The sequence below is a fragment of the Penicillium pulvis genome, assembly GCF_028828015.1.
Source record: "Penicillium pulvis strain IBT 33274 chromosome Unknown contig_23_segment0_segment0, whole genome shotgun sequence".
NCBI classification, from domain to species: domain Eukaryota; kingdom Fungi; phylum Ascomycota; class Eurotiomycetes; order Eurotiales; family Aspergillaceae; genus Penicillium; species Penicillium pulvis.
Window position 1 is genome coordinate 2,893,794 of NW_026643075.1, and position 23,053 is coordinate 2,916,846.

At 50.8% G+C, this 23,053-nt stretch overlaps 9 protein-coding genes across 9 annotated transcripts; 4 read left to right on the forward strand and 5 right to left on the reverse strand.

Annotated features, from left to right (window-relative positions):
• Nucleotides 1-372: 372 nt before the first annotated feature.
• N7503_005366 (uncharacterized protein) lies at nucleotides 373-4,090 on the forward strand (the record flags this gene model as incomplete). Its single annotated transcript, XM_057064913.1, has 4 exons — nucleotides 373-446; nucleotides 608-795; nucleotides 860-4,000; nucleotides 4,056-4,090. 4 exons carry the CDS (start codon nucleotides 373-375, stop codon nucleotides 4,088-4,090), a joined length of 3,438 nt encoding a protein of 1,145 aa, XP_056922656.1.
• A 1,959-nt stretch (nucleotides 4,091-6,049) lies between these two features.
• N7503_005367 (uncharacterized protein) lies at nucleotides 6,050-7,990 on the forward strand (the record flags this gene model as incomplete). Its single annotated transcript, XM_057064914.1, has 4 exons — nucleotides 6,050-6,251; nucleotides 6,329-6,585; nucleotides 6,646-6,804; nucleotides 6,869-7,990. The coding sequence occupies 4 exons, from the start codon at nucleotides 6,050-6,052 to the stop codon at nucleotides 7,988-7,990; spliced, it is 1,740 nt and encodes a 579-aa protein (XP_056922657.1).
• Nucleotides 7,991-8,235: 245 nt separating this feature from the next.
• N7503_005368 (pseudouridine synthase PUS4) lies at nucleotides 8,236-9,534 on the reverse strand (the record flags this gene model as incomplete). The annotated part of the gene is made up of 2 exons (XM_057064915.1): nucleotides 8,236-9,407; nucleotides 9,462-9,534. The coding sequence occupies 2 exons, from the start codon at nucleotides 9,532-9,534 to the stop codon at nucleotides 8,236-8,238; spliced, it is 1,245 nt and encodes a 414-aa protein (XP_056922658.1).
• A 226-nt stretch (nucleotides 9,535-9,760) lies between these two features.
• N7503_005369 (EBP2 family rRNA-processing protein) lies at nucleotides 9,761-11,072 on the reverse strand (the record flags this gene model as incomplete). The annotated part of the gene is made up of 2 exons (XM_057064916.1): nucleotides 9,761-10,200; nucleotides 10,271-11,072. The coding sequence occupies 2 exons, from the start codon at nucleotides 11,070-11,072 to the stop codon at nucleotides 9,914-9,916; spliced, it is 1,089 nt and encodes a 362-aa protein (XP_056922659.1). The 3' UTR covers nucleotides 9,761-9,913.
• Nucleotides 11,073-11,331: 259 nt separating this feature from the next.
• N7503_005370 (heat shock factor-binding 1 family protein) lies at nucleotides 11,332-11,689 on the forward strand (the record flags this gene model as incomplete). Its single annotated transcript, XM_057064917.1, has 3 exons — nucleotides 11,332-11,391; nucleotides 11,447-11,546; nucleotides 11,601-11,689. 3 exons carry the CDS (start codon nucleotides 11,332-11,334, stop codon nucleotides 11,687-11,689), a joined length of 249 nt encoding a protein of 82 aa, XP_056922660.1.
• A 415-nt stretch (nucleotides 11,690-12,104) lies between these two features.
• Nucleotides 12,105-13,297, reverse strand: N7503_005371 (protein disulfide isomerase family protein; the record flags this gene model as incomplete). Its single annotated transcript, XM_057064918.1, has 2 exons — nucleotides 12,105-12,685; nucleotides 12,775-13,297. The coding sequence occupies 2 exons, from the start codon at nucleotides 13,295-13,297 to the stop codon at nucleotides 12,105-12,107; spliced, it is 1,104 nt and encodes a 367-aa protein (XP_056922661.1).
• Nucleotides 13,298-13,977: 680 nt separating this feature from the next.
• N7503_005372 (MKT1 family protein) lies at nucleotides 13,978-16,626 on the reverse strand (the record flags this gene model as incomplete). Its single annotated transcript, XM_057064919.1, has 8 exons — nucleotides 13,978-14,067; nucleotides 14,123-14,315; nucleotides 14,371-14,602; nucleotides 14,670-14,916; nucleotides 14,969-15,898; nucleotides 15,975-16,072; nucleotides 16,193-16,561; nucleotides 16,620-16,626. 8 exons carry the CDS (start codon nucleotides 16,624-16,626, stop codon nucleotides 13,978-13,980), a joined length of 2,166 nt encoding a protein of 721 aa, XP_056922662.1.
• An 868-nt stretch (nucleotides 16,627-17,494) lies between these two features.
• On the forward strand, nucleotides 17,495-18,913 carry N7503_005373 (uncharacterized protein; the record flags this gene model as incomplete). Its single annotated transcript, XM_057064920.1, has 6 exons — nucleotides 17,495-17,665; nucleotides 17,729-17,788; nucleotides 17,861-17,914; nucleotides 17,978-17,994; nucleotides 18,061-18,211; nucleotides 18,299-18,913. 6 exons carry the CDS (start codon nucleotides 17,495-17,497, stop codon nucleotides 18,911-18,913), a joined length of 1,068 nt encoding a protein of 355 aa, XP_056922663.1.
• Nucleotides 18,914-19,610: 697 nt separating this feature from the next.
• samB (MYND-type zinc finger protein MUB1) lies at nucleotides 19,611-21,467 on the reverse strand (the record flags this gene model as incomplete). The annotated part of the gene is made up of 1 exon (XM_057064921.1): nucleotides 19,611-21,467. The coding sequence occupies one exon, from the start codon at nucleotides 21,465-21,467 to the stop codon at nucleotides 19,611-19,613; it is 1,857 nt and encodes a 618-aa protein (XP_056922664.1).
• Nucleotides 21,468-23,053: the final 1,586 nt, after the last annotated feature.

A 23,053-nucleotide genomic window follows, 5' to 3' on the forward strand; every position in this document is an offset into this window, starting at 1 on the left:
GCAAACCGAACGAGCGTTTCAGATTGCTCACCTTAAATTGGGATAGCCGCAAGTGGAGTCATTGAACGAATGGAAGCGGATGCCCCTGAGCCAAAGAAACTCCAGGAATTCAAGAAACCACTGCTCCGTGCCTAAGCAGGCCTATCAGCATCCTGCTCTGGAATCCTTTACGAACTTCCATCCCAACTGACACTGGAAACTCCAATTACCTTGATTGGATACTCTGATTGTGAGATCTAAATCCGTTAGCCCCAAATCAAGACACTCGGCCCAGATCTTAGCTTGTTAGGCTCTCGGGACTGATCCCCTCCTTTTTTCTCCTAAACCTTCCCCCTTTCGACTTGATCGTTCAGTCTCCATGTCGTTCACGCCATGTCTCTCAATGGGCTAGATACTGCCGTCGTCGTTGAAGCCTACCAGAGTGCTCTGGCTGATGCAGGTGGATGGTGAGTTTGGTCCTTATTGCGGAAGGCTTCGCAATGCTTCTCCAAGATCTTCGATCGCCTGATTCACGATGTCTATCCTTGCCTCTTTTCACACCCCCTTTCACACTCAATTTCACCGATTGTTGTTAAGAATAATTGAATCTGACTGTCCGTGCTGCTAGGTTCCTTCTACACTACATTGCAAGAGATGAAGTGGCTTTACTGGAGCGAGGCACCGGCGGGGTGCCCGAGGTGCGCAACGCCATCGACAACTACGAGGAGATCTCGCCTCTCTATGGCTTTCTGCAGTACCGGCGAAGGAAGGTCATTCTTCGGTACATGCCCGAGGGGTTGTCCCGGCTCATTTTAGGTACGTCAATGGGTGTCTCCTTTACATCTCAAATCGTACTAATTGGGACGCTCTGTTCCTTTAGCGCGAAGCAACGTTCAGTTTTCGTCTGTCCTTGACAAGTTTACCCCGAACGACTCCGTGCTCGCCTTAACCCAAGCGTCCGACCTCAGCGAGAGCGCCCTGTCATCCGCGTGTCTTCTCCATACTGCGTCGGGATCAATAACCTCTTCGTCAAGCTCGCTGCGGAGACGTCGGCTGATGGAAATCACGGAAGATGCAGAAGAGACTGGTGCAAAGGAGGAGACCAAGGAACAGCCGGAACCGCAAGCTCCCCCCAAAAGTGAAGTGAGGCAACGTTCTGGTAGCCAAAAATCAGAGGCCACCGTCGTACCCCCAGTTACTTCTTCCTCCGAGCTCGAATCCTCTCCCGATATCCGTCCACCCCAATCGCGAGCAAGCTCTCGACCCCCGCCTTCACGAGGAACCCCCAGCGAAACGCATTCCGAAGCTATGTCCCCAGCCCCTGTATCCCCAGCTTCCAGCTCGGGGCGTTCCAAATACCGAAACATCCTCGACGAGTTTCCCCGGCCTTCGGACGAAGTACGAGTGTCCACGCAATCTGCACGACCTTCACTACGAGAACTAGAACGCGCCTCCACATACTCATCCACGCCAAAAGTAAAACTCGGCCCCCGTCCCTCCTTAGACCAGAGCGGACGGCCCCGCACTTCCGGAAGCTCCAAGAATGCTGAGCAACGGCCCGTTGCCTCCCTCCCGTCCAATATGCGATCATCCTCGGTGCGAAAGCAAAACGCTGTGGAGCCTCCTCGCCCCCGATCACAAGGCAGTTCCTTTGCGACCAGGCCTAACAGTCGCGCACCGCCGATTCCCCCACTCCTTGTCCCTCCTCCGAGCATTCCGATCTCGAGACCCCAACTGTCCCCGGGAGCTAAATCCCTGGGCGCATTGTCTACCTCTTCCGGGTTGACCCCTGAAAAGGAACGACTGATGAAGGCACTTCAACAACGGCGAAAGGCCATGGCCAAACGAGCGGAAAATACGAAGAAAAATTCAAGCATTACTGAAGCCGATGAGCCAAAGACGCAATCAGAGACCACACCAGACCCGGAGGAAAACAAGGAGAATGTCAATCTGGCAGTTGAGCCAGAGAAGCCCGAGCCCGAGCTAAAGCAAATACCCCGCGAGGAAAAATCGTCTGATCTGCCTCTGCGAGTTCATGAACCACCTACACTCGAGCTACGTCATGAGATTCCAACGGAGAATGAAGAATCTCCAATCCTGGTTCTGATGGAAAGTTCCGAGCCAGAGCCTGCGGCTGACATTGTTGTGTCAGATTCCGAAGAGAGGCAATCCTCACATACTTCGGGCCCCAGTGCTGATACTACATTCTCTATTGACCATGGGGATTTTTCAGAGGCCTTAAAGTCTGAGACGCCTCAGACTGTTCCTGAAGATGAAACACGCGCCGAGCTCGGGAACTCCGCAATCATCGGCCAAACCGAGACTAAGGAGGAACTAGTTTCTTCTAGCGTGGATGTCGAAGCGCCCCTTGACCCGGTTTCCACTGAGGTTCCAGAAGTTCCAGAACAATCTTCAGGGCCTAAAGATTCTTCTGTTTCTTATTACTCACCATCACTAGAGACCCCTGTGTCTGTCACGGAACAATTGGAGAGTCCCAGTGTGGATCCGACCCGCGAAGAAACCCCTGAGTTTGTCGCTATTCCCTCCACGTCGCCGAAGACTACCCCACCTAGCCTTGAGATCGAACCCACGGTCGCACCTGTGACTGTTTCAATTGACTTTGTGCCACCGGATGAATCTGCCCTCGAAGAGTCCAAGATCCAAAAGGCAGACCCGATTCCTTTAGACCAGCGACGAAAGATCCACCTAGAGCCAATTCAAGTTCCAACTCTTGAGTACTCGGATGACGACTGCCTTCTTTCCGACGATTCTTTCATGGAGGAATTGAGATCTGCCACTGTGCAGGAGGCACGACCGGTTGCTGTCAATTCACCCAGCGGTGGTCAACATTGGAGAAGCCCATCCCGCGCCGTCTCGAGCCCCTATGGCCTTCCGTCTCCGTCCGTCTCACAGACCCTCACCGTAGGCGGCCGATCTGCGTCGAGCTCATACCTCGACAATGGTCCTGCGACCCCGCTCATGGCCAAGAAGGTCAATGTTTCATCAGGCATTTCAAGCCGCATCAAGGCCTTGGAGAAGTTCTCGAGCCGAGAGGGTACTCCAATCCCATCCGCCAATGGACCTGCGCCATCTGCCTCTTCATCCTTTGAGAATCTCCGCAAGCGTGCATCAGTTTCCTACCCTGGCGATATTACCCTACCTGACTTCTCGCGCGCGCCGAGCGTGAACCTACACGACTCACGCCCCGCCACTAGCATGTCGCGCCGTACCAACTCGATCTCCGTGACCGCTCATATTCTGCGTGACTCAACTGACTCACCCGCCTCTTCGGGTGGAGAGCAATTTGAGTCCGATGTCCTCAACCTTCAACCCAGCCCACTCACTGTGGAGCATGAGTCGACTGAGGATTCTGCGCCTCAAAGCGTAACCCCATCCCCACCAGCAGAAACTGTCAGCCATGTGGAGGACCGAAGCATGTCTATGTCATCTGTTGGGTCTAGCCGACAGACCTCCGTCTCTCGGCCCACAAGCCGGCTGTCGTTGTCTTCGCGCACGAAGACTGACGAGAATCTGCAGTCGCCCTCTCCGACCGCTGAAGACAAGAGAGTATCCCGCGCTTCGCGCTTGATGCGCCGCATGTCATCGATCACGGCTACTTCTCGTCGTAGTATCATTGGAGCTCTGAGCTCACCTGTGAAGGAGGAAGATCTTGCCTCCATTGCCGCTGGCGAGTCAGCCCTCTCCCCGTCATCCTCGCACCAGAGCCTGTCGAAACCCATTGAAATTGGCGAGGTCAACGTTCAATTCCCAGATACCCTTCTTTGGAAACGTCGATGCATGCGCATCGATGAGAATGGATATGTTGTGCTCACACCTGGCACCACCGACGCGACTGCTCGCAACATGATCAAGCGCTACCATCTCACTGAGTTCCGTACACCCTGCCTTCCCGATGAAGATATGCAAGAACTCCCCAACAGTATTCTGCTGAACTTCCTGGACGGCAGCACTCTTCAGTGTGCATGTGAATCTCGACAGGGACAGACCTCCGCCCTGCAGTGTAAGTCTCATCTCAGCATTACCCTGCGTATTATGCATACTAACTTGCGCCACAGCTCTTGTTGAGGCTCACCTTGCCAACCAATCATAAGTATTTTCATCAGTGGAGGACCGGATTCCTCCACTGATAGTCCCTGCATCTATTTCTTTTCTCTTCATTTGCATCTTTCCCCATCTCACAGCTTGCGCTACATTCAATCACCGCAACTGCCTTGTCTTACTCTGGATACACCGGCTTTTCCTTTTCTTTCTTTCCCATCTTCACACGGTTTGGCCTTTGTGCCTTTCACTCCATTCATCCAAATGTCTTATCCCACTTCTTTCACCCGTGTCATCTCTCTCCTTATCTCTATCTGTGTGCGTGATATATGTGGCATGTTCCTTGGTATACCCCTCCGAGTCAAAAGCTCATTTCTCTTTCCACTTCTCCCATGTACAGCAGGCCTTGCGCTTTATCTAGCATCGGCTTCCTGCGAGGCCTAGGAGTTTTTTCTAGTTCTGCTTTTACTTTCTTGCACCGCATACACATTCTGCTTTGCATACTAAGTACTCGTTCTATACCTCTCGATATTTTTCTTACTTCTTGGTGGTTTGTACTTGGGCGGCCTGTGGTGCTATGGATGCTGGTCGAATCTGTAGACAACCCATCTGACACCTTCTCTACCTAGGTGAGTGGCTTTATGTACAAAGAGGTAGCTACGCCATAGATACGTGGTGCGTTAATCAAAGATCTCCCTGTGTCCCAAGGCAGCATAATTAAATAGCGTTCACTTATGCAAGCAACCTTGGAATTCAGCAGTAAGGAGCAATCCAAGCCTTGGGGAAATGCTACACCGACAAAAGATCCACGTACTATTTTTCATGTACCAAGTCACATTGTTTCCCTGAAAGCTTCAGATTTGGATGTGAGTATACCGTGGGATAATCCTAACCTATCGAAACCTTTCGGTGCACCACTCACCTCGTATTCCATGGTCCAGGGCCATCCGGTAATTCTCTTCTCAATTTTAGGTTTTTCGATACCCGGGAACTATAAGACCCGTCTGATCTGACGACTGGTGACGATGTTCTACCTCATTCATCTTTCTCTCTGTTCGAAAGCTCTTCAAGTGCCTCGATTCCTATTCATCTTTACTCTGGCCATATAAAATGCAGCTCGTGGCCATTTTTCCCTTCCTGGCAATTTTTGGCCATGGCCTTGCGAACCCAGTGAAGCGTACCACAGTATTCGAGGTTCAAGGCCTGTGTGCCACTCTATATTCCGATGATACACTGGGAACTTTGCAGTTCAAGGTGCAGAACCCACGCATTGATCTGGGAGACTCGTGCTATATCTCTTGGTGAGGAGCGATCCTATATCAACCATTTGCCGCTCTTTCTCTCCATGTAACGAATATGACAGAGAGAAATGGCACCTGCCTGGGTAGGTAAAGAGATGCAATTTACTAATCTCTTCCGCGCATAGGAACCCAAGCAGCGATATACAACCTAGCATAGACCTGAACAAATGCGTTCACGATAATTTCGAATTCGGATTTCGTTATGGATTACAAATCGATAACTTTGTGCTAGATTTGAAGCAAGTCCATGCTTCACAGACAGCCTACCAGGTAATCAATTCGAGTGCAAGGAACTCTAATTGGATTTGCATAAAGAATCCGGAAGAATGGATCAAAGAGCGATGTCACTATAATGGGGTGTTGAGTATTAGTCTCTAGAAGATAAGTGTATATCGAGTTAAGAAGAACGATGATTAGCTTTTGCCTCCAATATGCCATAGTAAACTAGACATTTAGCTCATCAAAGGCGTTCCATCCTGGTGGAACTTCTGTAGTGGTGTCTATAATGTACCTACTGGGTTCACTATATTGGACCAGGTTAATTACGAGCCTCAGGCTCCTGACTCAGCTGGTCGATCCCCCGGTCTACTCTTTGTTGACGTCCCGCAAGAATTCAGCTCGTTTCTGCCTTCTCATGGCTCCGAGCGGGTCTCATCTACACTCGCTCCTCCTACCTCCTCGTCTTCCTTCACCATGCCGCGACCGGCACCATGACCGCCCGCGAAGAATTAGTCCTCCCTCCCATCGATCCCTCCATCTCAGATGAGAATGATTGGTGGGAGTTTGGCCTGTCCGAGGTCAAGGTCTTGCGACCAGGTAAAATGCTGTATGCGAATTTGCTAGAAGCCAATGAGAACAACCCTGTGCAGGTCATTGGCCAGTTAGATCTGAAGCCGAATCAAGAACACTTAGGTACGTGATCGATCAACTATTATCCGCCGACGGCAAACGCGTCTGACCGGCTGCTTACATTCCTCATCACTCTGTAGTGCTTGACCCTGATACCCTCTCCAAACGAATTATTATCGACGATGTTACCCACTATGCCTACGGCCAGACAGAAGATCGCAGCGTCGAGCTATGGGTGGCCGGCAAGGCTGGCTGGTACCAAATATCACCCGCAAAGGGCTACCTGCCCACCTTCAATCGCATGGTCCAGGCCGTGGACATGTACTACTTCCTGATGGACAGGCACCAGCATGGAAAGAAACAGCTAAATCCCACATTTAAGAACCTGTGTGAGCAAGTACGTTACTCCCTCTAGGCCTTGACTGTATTCGATCTGCCCACGACTAACCCCATGCAGTACGTCTTTCACACACATGGCGATTGCGAGACCAGAGAGAATTCAGCCGAAGTGTTTACACAACATGGGCCCTTCTTGCTGCGTTGCATGATTGAAGATGATGAGGACATGGAATGGAATAAGACCAATGTTTTCATCCATCTTCGCCGACAATTCAAAGTAAGTAGCTGGCTGGCTGTGAGTTCTTCGCCGTTTTCATCTTACTGACTTTTTTATGTGTCAGGATGAATACAAGGAGATCATGGACCGCCTATCACCCCAATCTGAGAACGAGGAGGAGGAGGATGAACCCGAAGCCACCACTCCTCGACACAATCCAGCCACAATCATTAAGTCACAAACCGATGCTATCTACCGATTGATACAGGAGCTCAAGGAAGAAGGTCATCTGGCGAAACGCCGTTTGCATCTAGACCTAGTGTCCGAGCGATTGTCTGAACGCTACTCGTTCAGCAAAGAGAATGCTCATAAGATTATCGCAGCCCGAGCGGGTACCGTACTCGAGAAGTTGGATGAAGATGAGACATCTGGAGTGAAATGGTCTCGCTATGTCATCCACCGAGAACTTACTCATGCTGCCTCACAGCCTGATCCCTTACCTCATGGCCTCCTCACACCTCTACAGCCCCTCGAAGACTCCAGCGATGATGAAGGTCTTACCCGGACTCAAAAGTCTGTCCTCCGCCCAAGGAGTGCCGCCGTTTCTGCCAAAGTTATGGGCAAACGGAATCGAAATGTAACGGCAAATCAGCAGAATACAGAGTCTGACAACGATGATAACGATGATGATGACCCAGACGCCATGTCCGACATTGAAACACCTAGCAAGACCCGCGGCCACGAGCTAATTCGAACTCCATTGGCGTCAGCAAAGCCACGAACCAGGTCCTTCATGGCCAAATCCGGTCCTGCAGCTTCTCTCCTGAAAAGCATGCTTCAGGAAACCACCCAAAAACCTACTACCCTTGCATCAACTATGAGCATTGAAAAATCAGATCTAGGAGGCATTCCACCACTTCCTGAATTAAATGGCCACTCTGAGCTTGAATCCGAACTAGTCCCTGAGCCTACACCTCAACCTGAGCCCGAAATATGGGCATGCCGCATGGCTGGCTGTCCTAAATTGATCACCACCAAAGGAGCGGAACGCCAGAAGGAGATTGAAGACCACGCCGGCGAGCATGACTGGGAAACCCAAATGCGAGTCGAGCTGGTCGAGACTGAGCAGCGCATGCATACTGCTCTTCCCGTTAGCAATCTCATGAAGTACTTAATCAGTCAACACTATCAACAGATGCGTGAAGCATTTCCGGAAGTTTACTTTGCGGAGGAGACGCGGATCTAATAGCTTGCCGTGGCACCCTTGTGATGTACTACTAGCGATCAAATACGCCTTTGCTTCTTTACATGCAGGTATCCCCACAAACTATCTACTCTCTAATGGCTCAGGATTCCTTTTATCATAAAAGCGCTCCAGCCCTAGCTCCTGGAATACTTGGAAACAGAAACCTTGGAAACATGAATATAAAAACCCTTTTTTTACACCGGACCCTATATACTATTATAGAACATCAATTAATGTGTCTTGCTCTAATTTTGCTCCTTGGCCGCCTCTGCCTCCGCTGCCTTGGCAGCCATCTTATCCTCCCAAGCGCCGAGGAATCCCTCAACCTTCGGGCCCCAGACCTCCTCACCCTCAGCAAGATCCTCATACTGGAGAACCTTTTCAGGGACGAGCTCAAAGTCACCCTGGCGCGTCCGGATAAGCTCACTCATGAGTGCACAGCTGCCAACAGCATTGCCCAAATCATGCGCCAAAGAACGAACATAGAATCCAGAAGTAACAGTCATCCGAATCTTGACAGCAGGCGCCTGAGGCCGCTGCTTTTTAGTCGAACCATCCGCGCCCTCAGCATCTGAGTCCGACAGATATTCTGTAGCAGCGGTCTTCTCCTCAGTCGGAGCATCAGCAGCAGTCTCCGAAGCAGCAGGCGCAGCAACCGCTTGAGCCTCACCACTCTCACCAACCTTCTGCTTCTTATCGGCATCATGCTCAGCTTCAGCCGTATCGGCAGCACTGCGCTTAGAAGGCACAGCCTCCTCCACCTTAGGAGGAGCACCAGCCTGCTGATCAAGCAACTGCTCCGCAACCTTCTTCTCATCCCCGACCATCTTCTCCGTGGGCCACTGGTGCTCATGTGTCCCAGGCTCATACCACTCCACAATCTCCAGCTCCAAAGCCTCAACAGGCCTAGTCTTGATCTCAACAGGCGGAAGTTTTCCCTCACGCGCATACTCATAAAGCCTCTTTCCATTAATTCTCAACGCAGAAAAAATGGGCGGCTTCTGCATGATCTTGCCGCGGAACTGCTTAAGCGCTTCCTCAACCTTCTCCCGTGTAACATGCTCGTATGGAGCCCGGCGCACGATCTTGCCCATGCGATCATAGGTATCCGTCTCCGCGCCGAACAGCACAATGGTCTCGTAGGACTTTGTGCATTCTAGGAAGCTGCTGAGGGACTTTGTGCCCTTTCCGACGCCGGCAATTAGAATTCCTGTTGCGAGGGGATCGAGGGTACCGCCGTGTCCGATCTTTACTTCGATTTTCTTTTGGCGGCGGCGGTTTTGCTGGAACTGGTTTTCGCGTTCGCGGCGGTCGCGCTCATTTTGGAGCCAGGGGGCGAAGACCTTGGAGGGGTTGAAGTGCTCTTGGCATTTGCGAAGAACGTCGGCGGATGTGACGCCTTGCGGCTTGTGAATGGCTGTTGAAATTGTTAGGATTGGGACTTGGGTTGGATTGAAGGGTGGTTTCTTACCGAAGCAGCCTTCGAGGATCTTTTCGCCTGACATTGTGGTGCGGAAGAGTCTGGAGCCAAATGGAACGCGCATTTGGCGGAATGAGGTCAGGAGAAGGTCGAGTGAAAAGTTGAGGATTAATGTAGCTTTGGTAATTTATTAGTATCGATAAGGAAGTACTTGTACCGATAAGGAAGTGCTATAATGACAGCGCTTGTTTTACCCGTATATAATTATAGATTCGGTATTGATATTACGGCACATTTCTTATCTGCGCCATCTATGGATTGGGTGTCAACTTGAGATATCTTCACCGGAGGAATGTAAGAAATAAGTCAATTCATAGATGCAGGGTAACTATAGTTTATTACAGAAAGCAAAAGTGGAAATTCTCCACCATGAGATTTTTTTGGCGCCAAATGCGCCTTCACACATCTCCGTCTCACAACCTGAATTCCTCATACATCACACTTTACATGCGACCCTGGGCCCGCTTGCTCTTGCCGGGCCGCTTGGAACCACCAGCCTTCATCTTCTTTTGAGAGAAGCCGCTCATGTCACCACTGGATGCGGCATCACCGCTCTTGGAGTGACGCTTCTTACCACCGAAGCCGAACTTCTGGTCTCTCTTTTGGCGCTTGAAGTTGCCACCACCGTCACCGCGACCACGCTTGCGGTCAGTCGGGCCAGACTCCTCAATGGCGACATCGAAGAGGTCCTTGGAATCGTCGGTAGGAGCAGAAGTATCAGCCTTGCGCTCTGTAAAGAATTGTTATTAGATGTCACGGTAAATTCGGAAGTAGCTCTGCTAGAGCACAGTAAAACATACTCTTCTTCAGGGTGTTGATCTTGTCAAGAGTCTCCCGCTTCTCCTTAGCTCTCTGCTGCAACTTGGCGACCTGCACCTGCTTGCCGAACTTCTTAAGGTCACGCTGGCGGCGCGCCTCAGCAGCGGCCTTCTTGCCAGCTGCCTCATCGTACAGCTTCTTCTTGATTCTGTCCATGTGCTCGTCGTTCTTGACCATCTCTGCGAAGTAGTCACCAGGACGGGTGAAGGGAATGCCCTCCTTCTTCAGCAGACCACGGGCCTCGGTTGCGCCAGCTTGGCAGACCTTGTAGAAGGCCAATTCACGGTTCAGGTCATCATTGGGGTCTTCAACCTCGATCGGCTCTTTACACACGAGGGAGTTGTGCTCGGAGAATGGGGTCTGCGATGTGATGAAGGAAATGCGCTTGAGGGAGGCGGTGATCGCGGCGGAGTTGTTGATGGTCAGGCGTTGGTGGGTGACGACATCCTCACGTTCATCGTCTTCAAGGTCTGATAGGGGGATGTCTTCCTCTTCCTCTTCCTCCTCGTCGTCGTCCTCTTCGGCCTCTTCTTCGGCATTTTCTTCGTCGGACTCCTCAGCCTCGACCTCCTCCTGCTCCTCCTCGTCGTCCTCCTCGGCTTCGGAGCTCACAGCAACTTCCTCCTTATCTTGCTTGGTCTCCTTGGCCTTTGCTGGGCTGTCGGTCTTCTTCACGCCTTTACGCTTTTCTGCGGCCTTCACCATCTTCTTCTGCTTCTCGGCATCGTAGTCGCGACCCTTGTGGGCATCGAGGGCCTGGAGCAGCTTGCTTCGTTTAACCATTGTGTGTGGTTGGAAGGGAATCGGTTGTTGGAAATTGACCGGTTGTAGAGAGACAGCGGAGGAATGCTCTTGATTTTTTTGAACCCGAGCCAGTCCTGATACGGTTTAGCGTGGCCGATAAGCACTATTTGAGATTAGCGTGGGTCGGTGGTCGGAGTAAATAATGATCCGGCCTTATCAACTGAATGCCATACAGTCAACTCTCCGTACACTTTAAGTTGGACTGTCGACGTCTGCACATTCTTGGGAGGTATACATCATGCCGCAGGAAGATTCACCAACCAAGACCTCTGGAGAGGAATCTTTTCTCTCACAACCAGTATGGCGCTCACTATGCCCCTAATATCGATATCCCCTCCGCTAAATCGGTCTAGAACTCTGACGCCCAAGGCCAACTCACTGTGGCGGTCGATGAGCTTCTCGACCAACTTCAGGGCAAATTTGACAATGTCTCCAAGGAGATGTTCAGCAAATGTAGGTCCTAGTCTTCATGTTGACCAATGCTGATATACTTACTAATCTCGCCAGTGGATGACATGACTCGCCGCCTAGATGAATTGGAGGCCTCTCTGTCTGCTGCGGGGAGCGATGCGGGCTCAGCGACTACTACGCAGTGAGAGACCATTCACAAGTGACTGTCTCATTGTACAGTCTACGGCATCTGAAGATGCTTGGAGGCAATTGACTACTGCATTTGAGATAGCGCCCTGTTGTTCAGAAGTTTCGTTTCCTGATATGCAATTATGATACCCTACGTTCAAATGAGACAACCTTCGAAGATATTTACCAGGCTGCGTACGTATTGATAGTGGCGTTAAATGGGTCTCTGAACATTCATTGCAAGGCATAAAGCCCGCTGGACATCATATCAATTCACGGTTCATACAATACAGCGGGATGCCAATAGGTTCCCATAGCTAAACCTTTAGACTATATTCATCGCTGATCACCGGCTCACTACAATTCCATATACTGTAGCTTCCCGGAGAAACCAGCACCAATAAAAACAATGATAAAGAAGAGGATCGCCATTTACAGCTCATCCTTCTTCTCCTCGCCCTCGCCAGCGAAGCGACGCAGAATGTTGCTGCGGGAGACCATGTCATCGAGCTTCTCGGGAGCGGAACCACCCTTCTTCAAGACCTTGAGCAGACGAGCCAGCTCCTTGGCAGCATACTCCTGGTTCTGGCTAAGTTTGTCGGCAACCTTGATGTAGTACTCGGCGTACTTGTCCTGCAGGCCCTTGGCAGCCTTCTTGAGCTCACCGGCCAGCTTCTCGAACTTAGCAGCGGGCACGTACTCGCTGACCAGCTGGTCCAGAGCGGCAATGGTGCCAGCCTTGGTGTTCAGGGCACCGCCGACAGCACGGTTGGTACCAGTCTTGGTGTTCAGGAAGTCAACGAAGGCCTCCTCAGAGCGGGCACCGGAGTAAGGCTCAGCCTCGGTCGAGCCGGCGGCGAAGTACTTGATGGTAGGGTAACCGGTAACACCCTGCTCCTTGGTCAAGGCGCGGGAGTTCTCGGCTTCGGCGTCAACCTTGGCGATCACGATGTTGGACTCGAGGGCGAAGTCATTGGCGAGAGTCTCCCAGGTGGGAGCGAGGCTCTTGCAGTCTAGATCGGAAAGCAATGGGGTCAGTAAATAAGGCTTTTGGGAGAAAGGTGCGAGAATAATAAAAAGATGAAAGGAGCTCGCTACTCACGTCCACACCACGGGGCAGTGAAGGCAACAAGGACGTTCTTCTCGCCTCCAATAGTAGTCTTGAAGGTAGCATCATTGAGCATCTCAACCTTGCTAGCCTCCTTCTGTGCACCCTTAGGCTTAATGCCAGTCTTATCGGTAATCCAAGCAGACAAGCTCTCAAGATCACGACCGCCCTTGTACTCCTCCGGCTTGTCACTCTTGCCATCGAACCACTTCAAGGTAGGGAAACCCTGAACACCGAAACGCTTTCCGAGCTCGCGGTTTGCATCAGCATCGACCTTGGCGACAGTAACCTTGTCCTCTGCGAAAGCGAAAGCAGCACCGAGCTCCTCGTAAACGGGGGCGAGGGTCTTGCAGTGACCGCACCAGGGGGCGAAGAATTCGACCAGAGCGGGCTTGCCGGACTTCAGCACGACATCGTCGAAGTTGCTGGGAATCAGGTCCTTGACGGCGGAGCTGGCGTTGGCGAAGCTGCCGAGCGCCGAGAGGGCGCCCAGGAGCAGGTAGCTCAGACGGGCCATTTTGTATATTTTTGATTTGGATTAAATGACTTTGAAATGTGCAAGTCAATTACACAGGAGGGCGCTTTGGGAGGAGAAAAGAATAACTTAGTTAGCTCGGGGGGGGATGGGGCGATGATGACAAAACATCGAAGAGGCCACTTGGTCCCGCTGATCTTCCACTTATACTTCCCCGTTATGGGGTTACTCAATGTCACATTTCTATTCAAGTCTGGGGGTTATGTACATGTCGGATTGATCAATTATAGTAAATGGTGTTTTCATTTGAAGCAATATCTAAATGGGGCTAAGAGGGTTTAATTTCCTTTTCTTCATACATGTCAAACCCAGGGTCCACCGTGCTAAATATATAGACATCTCACATGCAACATAAAGCCGGAAAAACAACAATGGATGTCTATGGACACACCTGGGCAGCTGGCAGTAACACTTAAGAGTAGAACCCAGGGCCGAAGGAAGGTAATTCCGAAATGATTTTAAGTTGATTTTTTCCTGGTTCGGATTACTAAATAGTAATACAATAGAGAATTTGCCGATACATCCTAGACCTGGAGGTCCGCGCAAATCGAGCAGCGAAAAATATAAACTTCGGATGCAATCCGAGTAAATATAGACCCCGAAAGCCCCTTAATGATATTGATAATCATATGCAAAGAATACCCGTCCCGCAGTCTGCCTCATTACCGTCGCTCAGACAACCACTTGTTCGCATCATCCCACAACTTCGCGTCCTTGAGCTCCTTGCCCGCCGCCTGGGTAGTCTTGTAGACCTATATAGAGGGTCAGTTTGAAACACTGGCCGTGCAAGAGGCCTGTAAAACTTACCGCATCCCAAAGCTTAAAAGCTTGATCCAGGTTTCCAGTGAAGCTCTCGCTATGTTGGAACCACTCCTTGCCCTTCGACTTGACCTCCGCCCGAGCCTCGGGTGAGGTGGGATCTGCTTGCAAGGGAAGATCGTCCAAGTAGGTGCGAACGGCGATTCCGAGGCCGCAGTCATTATCATCAATAAAAGGTAATCTAAACAAAAATCAGAATGGTTCCGCTCTTTCTTTGTGGGTAATAGGTCTCATACTTGATGGACATCTCAGTCCAGTCCTTACGATCTCGGTCGGCGTCTCCGCTGAGCAGCAGACCGGTCAAGACCACCTCGATCAAATTCCTCAGTGCATGGCGCACCTCGGAGATCAAAGACCGGTAGCAAAGAAGTTGCCGGCTCAAGGGACCAGAGTAACCGATGCTCTTATGCTGTAATTTCGCAATGCACGCAACACGAGACACGAGCATGTTGAAAGTCTTATCTTCCTCTGCAGAAACATAGGGTGGTTAGTTCTGGTATTTAAAGGGGCTATTGCGGCCATGCAGACAACATACCTGATCCTCTCATAGGACCCCCAGATACACTCTGGAACCAATTCTTGGTGTTCAAAAGATCAAAGCGGAGCATCTCAATGGCAATGAAAATGGCATCCTCTAAATTATCTGCAGGGTCCACGCTTGACAGTGCTTGTTCCAAACACTTGCCCCACGTTGTGAGCTTATGCTTGTCATCGACATAGCCACGCAGTTGCAGGAAACGCCACATAACATTGGCTCGAATATCCTCTTGTGCTGAAAGAGCCTAGAAAAGCATTAGATATGAAGTTGGATCTGCGTCTCTGGACAAGACATACCGGAGTTTCCTTGGTCGCGAATGATTTAGGTACGAAGTCCGAGTTACTCAGGCTCTGCACAGCAAACTTGAAGGAGCCAAGCGGCGCCTGCAATTTCTTAACACTTTCTGGGAACTGGCTAGAAGAGATCTTCCAGGACTGAATGGTCTCCTTTACGGAGGGAATACCCTTCAAGTTGATCTTTTGGTCCGAGTTCTCATCGTACCATGGGCGGATTTGGATTTCTTTTGTCTGGTAGAATCGGTGGAGAGAGTTTGCTAAAAGGCAGATTGACTGTGTCCGGATTGGTGTGAGAGTCTCGCCAACAAGCTGGCGGTAGATATCGTTGTCCTCGGCTCCGAGCGGGAGGGAAATCCGCACCTCACCCAGTGTCAAGTAGTTTGGTACATCTGGACCGAGAACTCCCTTGGATAAGTAGAAGTACAGCTCTTCTGGAAGACGCTGGCCGATGAGCTCATGCAGATCGGAAGAAGTGGTTTCAGGTTCCATAGGTGCAACCCGTCCGTCAATATCCATGTAGACGTGATGCTTCACGCTCATGAATGCCCGCTTATATCGGTCCACATACTGGTATTCCACCATGCGACGATCCTCCTCGTATTGAGCGCACATGCCCAAAGCAGTCCGGCCCGCAGAATTGAACATCGGCAGAGCATCGCGAATGTTGGGAAGCTTTCCTGGAAAAGCGGGGTTCTCGAAAAGAGGGCATGGACGCAGGAAAGAAGATCCCAGAAGCAGCAGAAATTCAGTGAATTGTTCGTTCGACAGACGCCCCAGCTCCTCCTGGCAGGTTTGCTTTGTGAGCCAGGTGAACTGTGCAGGCTCAGTCTCGATGCGAGTCACCAGCTTATCTAAATCGAATAGGAAGGCTTCGGATGGTGCGTACACGGCATCAACAACGGGATTGGAGCCGCGGGCGAGGTAGGAGAGCTAATTGCATGTTAATGTTAGGCTCCCAGCATCCACCAAATCGATGAGGGGTTGCCGCCCTTTCCCAGGAACTCACCTGTGCAACCGCGCTGTAAGGCGCCACCATGAAGGAGATGCCGTTTTGGCTAAGGATCCGTGTCAAGAATTTGAAGAGTGTTTCTGGGGGCGGGGTCCCTGGGGGTGCATGTTGGTCAGCCAAGATTGGGTAATATGGGGTCGAACAATTCCATTGATCGTAAGTGGGTAGCGATGTCGACCATTGTGGTGGCCTTTGAGAAGGAAGAGTGCTCATACCGGCATTGCTGAAGGCGTCGACGACCTGATCGGCTTGTTGTTGGTCATATAGCTCCCAAGCTTGCTCGAAGGAGCGCACAGATGCTGGCTGGGTTTGGATGCGATGGTCTCTTTTGCCAAACTCTAGTCCATTGAAAACGAAGACGCAACCGATGTTAAGGTTCTTGAGGGCCTGCAGTTCTTTCTCGATGTTGCTCCTCAAGGCAAACGGGAAGCCACCCAGCGCGCCCAGAAGGGCTTCGCGAGTCGACTGGTTCACCAGGTGCTGTTGAATGTAGTGCGACGCATCAATACCGATGACGGCACCTTTCAGAGCGGAGAGGGGGAGGGACTGGGTGCGGCCCACAGCCCAGTCATCGAAGGGACGGACTAGAGAGAACACGAGGTTAGGCTGGTCAGTTCGCCAAAGGGGGAGCAGGGGCTGTACTAGGCATGGTTCTGAAGCTGGAGGCGGATAAGCGCGGCTAAATGCCGGGCATTGAAGCTTAGAAAGAAAAATGATGGCGTGGGGGTGGAATGAGAGACGGCTGAAGATGGTTGCGTGACGAGGGGGAAAGCGGAGTTGTGGTTGTTGTTTTCTGCACAACTAGGTACTTTCCCTCACAAACAACATCACATCCACAAGCGCTTGTCTGTTAGTTTAAGGCCTCTGCAGTACATCTTGTGTTTTCCATCTCTATCTACTTTATTTTGTTCCAATCCCCATGGAGCATTTCAGCGCGAGCATTTAAGCGCTTAGCTTTAATCCCTAAATCTAGGCCCCAGTAGAGCCCAATCACCAATCACTACGGAGAACCATCCATTTATTACAGTAGTACTGTCTCAACCTTGTGCAGGAAAAAGTAAATATTCATAGAATCATGGTGGATCATTACAAGGGTCTACAGCTTGGACAATAGGAAATAACCTTGAAACCTGTCAATGCACAAAAGTCCCACTCTATCGGTAGATATGGGACCACTATATATAATCATGAGTCCATTACGCCCTCTATCATCCTCGGTTACCATAACCGCTTGGGCAGCCTTCAATGCTATGGAACAATTGTTATCGTGCGGGGCACTTATGATACCTATTACCCAGCTAGGCAAGTACAATAGCGGAAGTCGCGCACGGCACAAGTTCCATGGGAAACTGACCCGCTTGTAATCGGCAGATATGGCAGATACGCGATAGGCCCGCGTATTTTTTCATGTAACCGATATCTTTCTAGCGCCTCTATATATCGTTGTAGGCCCACTAACTTCTTGTCCCCGCATTAATCTTTGCAACTCCAGCTGGAATTTGGATTTTTAACTCAAAATGGCTGACACCGCTGCCCCAATCGAGCTTCCTGTCATTGACATCTCGAACCCGCATGACCCCGCCGTGGGGAAAGCGATGCTCGATGCGGCTGCTAAGTATGGCTTTTTGTATGTGAACAGCAAGGGCACCGATTTTTCGGTTGCAGACGTCGATCATGGCTTTGGATTGGTATTTGCTCTCTACTTTATGTCCATTTGATCAGATCTACTCATTCTAACAAAATTGCTATAGTCCAAGAAGTTCTTTGCCTCCCCGGCTGCGGAGAAGGAGACATGCCGGATCACGCCGAACGTGAGTGCTTAAAAGCTCCAGATTTCTATCCGAGGTATGATTATTGAATTGTCTGACCAATCTATCTTATAGAACCGGGGATGGTCAGGTATGCATACGGAGACTCTTGATCCAGAGCACCAGCGAGTATGTCACTCTTAGCATCCGAATTTATAATTCCAGCTAAATATCGATTTTTGTACTATCTAGACTGGAGATTTCAAAGAGTATGACCCCACAAGTGAACATCTCAAGTAGCATCATATTGAATCTCACTGACAACGGATGTATAGGGCCATGAACTTTGGAGATTTCAAAGACGGCAAAGCCCAACAGCCACTCCCTGCATCACTGGCACCCCATGAATCCGAGATCCATGGCTTCGCAAAGCTCTGCAACAAGACCTGCAACCGAATCCTTACCCTCCTCTCTCTAGGCCTGGAGGTAAGACAGCACCCATCAAGCAGCATTGAAACATACACCGCACATACCCGCAGTCTACACCACCCGAACTAACAATATACCACCCAGATGCCAGAAGATTTCTTCACAACCCGCCACGACCCTAGCCTAGGTGAAACAGGTAGTATCCTCCGCTACTTGTACTACCCTTCAATCTTCTCCCCAGCCACAGCAAGCTACAAGCACGATAAGGACGTGCGTGCTGGTGCCCACTCAGACTATGGTAGTATCACGCTTCTCTTCCAGCGCCCTGGACAGCCGGGTCTGGAGATCTATACTCCAGAAGGAACCTGGGCACCTGTTCCCATTATCCCCGGCGATGATGCAGATGCGTACCCGTTCCCGCCTATCCTGGTGAACATCGGAGACCTCTTGAGTTACTGGACGGATGGACTGTTGAAGTCCACCGTGCACCGGGTTGTGTTCCCGTTGGCGGAGCAGCGGAGCCCTAACCCGCAGGATCGGTATACGCTGGTTTATTTCTGCCACCCGGTTGATACTACAGAGTTGGTTCCCGTTCCCAGTGAGGTTGTGAAGGAGCATCGGGCAAAGGTGGGAGGCGTTGGTGTTGTTGGATTTGGAGGTGGTGCTGGAAGTTTGGAGCCAGGGAAGAGACCTTTGACTGCGCAGGAGCATTTGGAGTCGAGACTGGCGGCTACTTATGGATTTACGAAGGACGAGTAGAGACAATTGTAGAATCAGATCAATTGAGAGGTTATTGGAGCGAAAGAAAATTTCAGATGCAAATGTTGGGGGTTTCATGTCATGATGAATAGACAACGGTACCACTGAATGGACAAACGCCGGTGCCGTCGTGGCAAAGTGCAAAACTGACGGAAGAAACTAATCCTCCGCATTAACATGAATCAAACATCGTGAATGGAATAATAAGAAATGCTTCAAGAGACCGAGAGTCGGTCGGAACGTGTGAAGACAGGTGCCCATCTAAGGACATAGGAAACTCGTTGGCCGCACAATTAGGTATGGAAGGCCTGCAAGAAAACGGGGGTTCAAGAAACAAAGAGAAACAAGTGTTTCGTTATGATAGATGTTAAAAGATATACATTCATGACAAATGGGGAAATATATGGGAATCAAGGGAATAAAGCGAGGGCCTCAAAGACAGACCCGACGTGTCAATGAAGCAGAATGGATGGGCGAGCTGTGCGAGAGAGAGAAGTGAAAAGCCAATCGACATGTAACGAGGTATCTTCGGGGGGTCGAATGGAAACGCCGCCGGAACTTGCAAATGCCATGCACGAAGTGAGACGTAGACTTTGGAATCAAATATCGGGAAGGGTGTGAGGGATATGACGCTATGCGAGCCAGTATGCATGGAAATCAAGAAATGAGAACTCCTTCAAGGTCGTCGTGGGTCGTATCAAGGGGTGGTGTGACACCAGTGGCGGTGATATACCCATGCTGCCTTCTGGCAGTCTTTGCTGCAGTACTTAGTGCGCCGGCAACGGCGGCACTTGGCAAATTGTCTCTGAAACTCCTCCCACTTGCCACACTTGTAGTAGGCACACTGACGAATGCCGCCTCGTGACTCGTCCTTGCGACAAAGGTTCCTCATCACCACACAAGCCCAATACTGCATGTCCTTCGAGTGATGTCGAACGGTAAACTTCTCCACCAGGGGGAAAATGTTCACATCATCAGGTAGCAAGTACTCATCTTCTTCCTCAGGAGCCTCAATGGGAGAAGACGGATCGGCATTGTCATCCAGGAGATGCAATTCGCGATCGATCTTGAGTTTGGGAACAAGGTGCGAGCGTTGGAAATATGACCGGAGATTGCAGTACTTTGAGACATATGCAAGAAGCTGCAGGGACATTAAGACATCTTCATCTCGGGGCATGGTGGTCAGGACGCCCTGAGTCGCGGGGGTGTTTCGATCACGGAGGTACAAGGCGTAAGGGCTAGGAGCGAGAGTGGGAGAATTAGGGTTGTTCGGGGCTTGAGTGGGGGAAAGACCCAGTCCACCGTTGTTTTGTGTGTTGGCGGTGTTGTTGATGATGCTGCCATCCACGGCAGAGCGGTGGGCGATATTGAAGGTTTCAGCTTCCGGGCCCTCCTCGGATGGGTCCGTGACGGTCAGACCACCGTGGCTGGTGGAGACATCATCGATCATCGTAGTTGTAGACTGTTCGTCAACACTATCAATGTCCATCCGATTTGGCAGGCCAACAATAGGCTCAGTTCCTTGGCCCAAGACAGTATCGTCACCCATAGTCGAGTCCTCTCCGTTGGCATCATCCGATTCACCAGAGGCAGATTGCTGCTGCCGGATTGGAGGTCGAGCGCGAACCGGGGGAGGCGGCGGAGGGATGCTTCGAGCTTGAGATTGGAGCGGCCCGCTGGGAGTTGTTGGGGAGTCCGGTTGTGAGATGATGCCCGTCTGTAATCCTGGAAGCATGCTGGCAAGGCGCTCGGCATCACGGACAGGTCGCAGACCGAATCCCTCGGCGGTATCCATCGGAGGAATAGCGGTAGCAAGAGGCTGCATGGTGCGCAGGCGATGACTGGCGCGGGTATAGCGGGCATCATGGGTCCGGTGATTGTGAACATCCTGTCGGAAGGTACTGCGTTCGGGCGGGGAGGTCATCGGGGCGCGAGGAGGGGAGGTAACATCCATGATATCCGAGTCAGTTGGCTGGTTGTCCTGATAGTAAGGTTGAGGGATTTCGATGCTTGGGGGAGGGGCTTGGCGGCGAGAGGAGCGAGACTCAGTCGAAGGGTTGGATTCGGGACCAGACCGGCCAGCAACCTCGCGAACGGCAGAACTGGACTTGCTGGGGATGGCCGATCGGCTGGAGTGCTTATGAGATTCGGGATCGGCACGCGATCGCACCTTGTCCACCACCTTGATGTAGTTGTCCAGAATGGTGGCAATCACAGGGACCATGTCGGCTTCCACGACCCTGGTCCTCACGTTCTCCGAACCTCGAACTCCGATGTTCACCACACATTGAAATGCTAGGCTCCATTTCCACATCTCCATCAGATCCTTGCTCCTGCCCTCCTTCAGGATGCAGACGAGTCGTTCGATGCCGCCATCGACGGTGAGAATATCCCGGATCCGCGCAGACGAGGTTGTGAGATAAGCAAGGTGATTCAGTGAGTTGATCAGTGGTAAGGTAGATGTACAATCAAGGGCACGTCGGTCGTAGAGGGTGGTTGTGATGTTGACCGAGGCCTTGTTCACATTGGGGATGCTGAAGTTTACTTCCCGCATGATGAACGAGGCAGATGGTAATCAATAAAAGAAGATAAACACGAGATCCTCGTATAAACTAAAAGCAGGGCAGAAAAAATGGATGGAAGGGCATCCAGTATGCAAAAAAGGCCGGATGAGTTGGGGACCTTGACGATGCCTGGATGGTGGGATTCAAGCCCCCTAAAACCAGCAGACGTCGACTCCACAAGCGGTGGGATCAAAGATCTCTCGCGTAATCAGATGGTTTTACTCCAGCGACATCGAGATAACCGAGATAGTATCGTTTACTATGAGCGGTGCCCGATGAGGGTTGACTGAGGGGGTGCGGAATTGGTGATGACTCCACGAGACTCTCGACAGGAAGAGCGGAGGAAAGACGGATGGCAGGGATACCAGTGATTCCCAAACTATTAAAGAGAGGAATAGGAGATAGATGCGATGGAATCGAGGGAGAATAGATGGGGGTGGGTTGGTGTTGGGTTGATGGGCGAAGGAGAGAGAAAAGCCTTTGAGAGCGAAAGCGGAGAGGCGTCAGGTGCCTCCTTAATATTACGGGACCCGAACATTGGCTTTCCCGCCACCGTGAACCGACTCGCTCTATTTTTAACGGCACTTGCACCGTCGTACATGAGAAAAAGATTCTTCGTCCAACTCTACTACATTCATGAGAAATGATTTTGGAATGGAGAAATGCCCGATCGTTTACGTTGCCGCCCTGCAGGAGATATCCGCTCCCTCGTGGCGACAAGGCCGATACCGAGTTGACTAACCCAGCCTCCAAGGGTTTAATTAGTCTTAAGAAGAACGACCCTGAAACTGATGACGATAAACATTTATATAACTATTCATATATGCAGGTTTTTAAAATCCTTGACATCTCATCTGTTTCATCCTTATTCCTCAGGTTGTTTATGCAGGGTTGAATTGATTTGCGGTCAATTTGAATGTCGCAATATGCGTGGAGTCTTAATATTGAATCTTTATAGGTCAGCCCTTCCGAGAGTATATGCACCTTGATCGCTATCCATTAGAACTAAAAATGTGACACAAGGTCCATTTTATTCACCTAATTATGCCCAGGCGATGTTGGGTGTTTTTCAATTTTCTCGCATGATTTGACAAAGTCAAGGCCCAGAGGTACTCGTGCACTGATTGCAGTCTGGGGCCACCAACCCTAGAAGATGTATTGATAAGCCAATGGCCCAACACAAGCTAGTAGCCCCTGATAGCACATCGCAATATCTGAAATGGGGAAACACATGCCCCAAGCACAGGGAATACGTGATCATGATCAACTCGAGTCCCGTGCACTGCTATCCTTTTGTTTCTCTATGTAAATCACCAACAGGTTCCATAAAAGGGGACCTCGGATGGAGAAATCACCGTTGAACATCCATGATACTAATGGGTCACCCATGTTGAAGAATCCACTTTTGGGATCACGATGAACTACCAAGACCCCCAGTTGAAGTGCCATGCCTCTTCCTGACCCGCCTTAAATGTAGTCTTCACACTACCTACTGTACAAGATAGATAGGAATATTCGCGGTAATAACCATACATACTTTGAAATATCTCCAAAGCAGTTTACAGTGGTAGTTGGG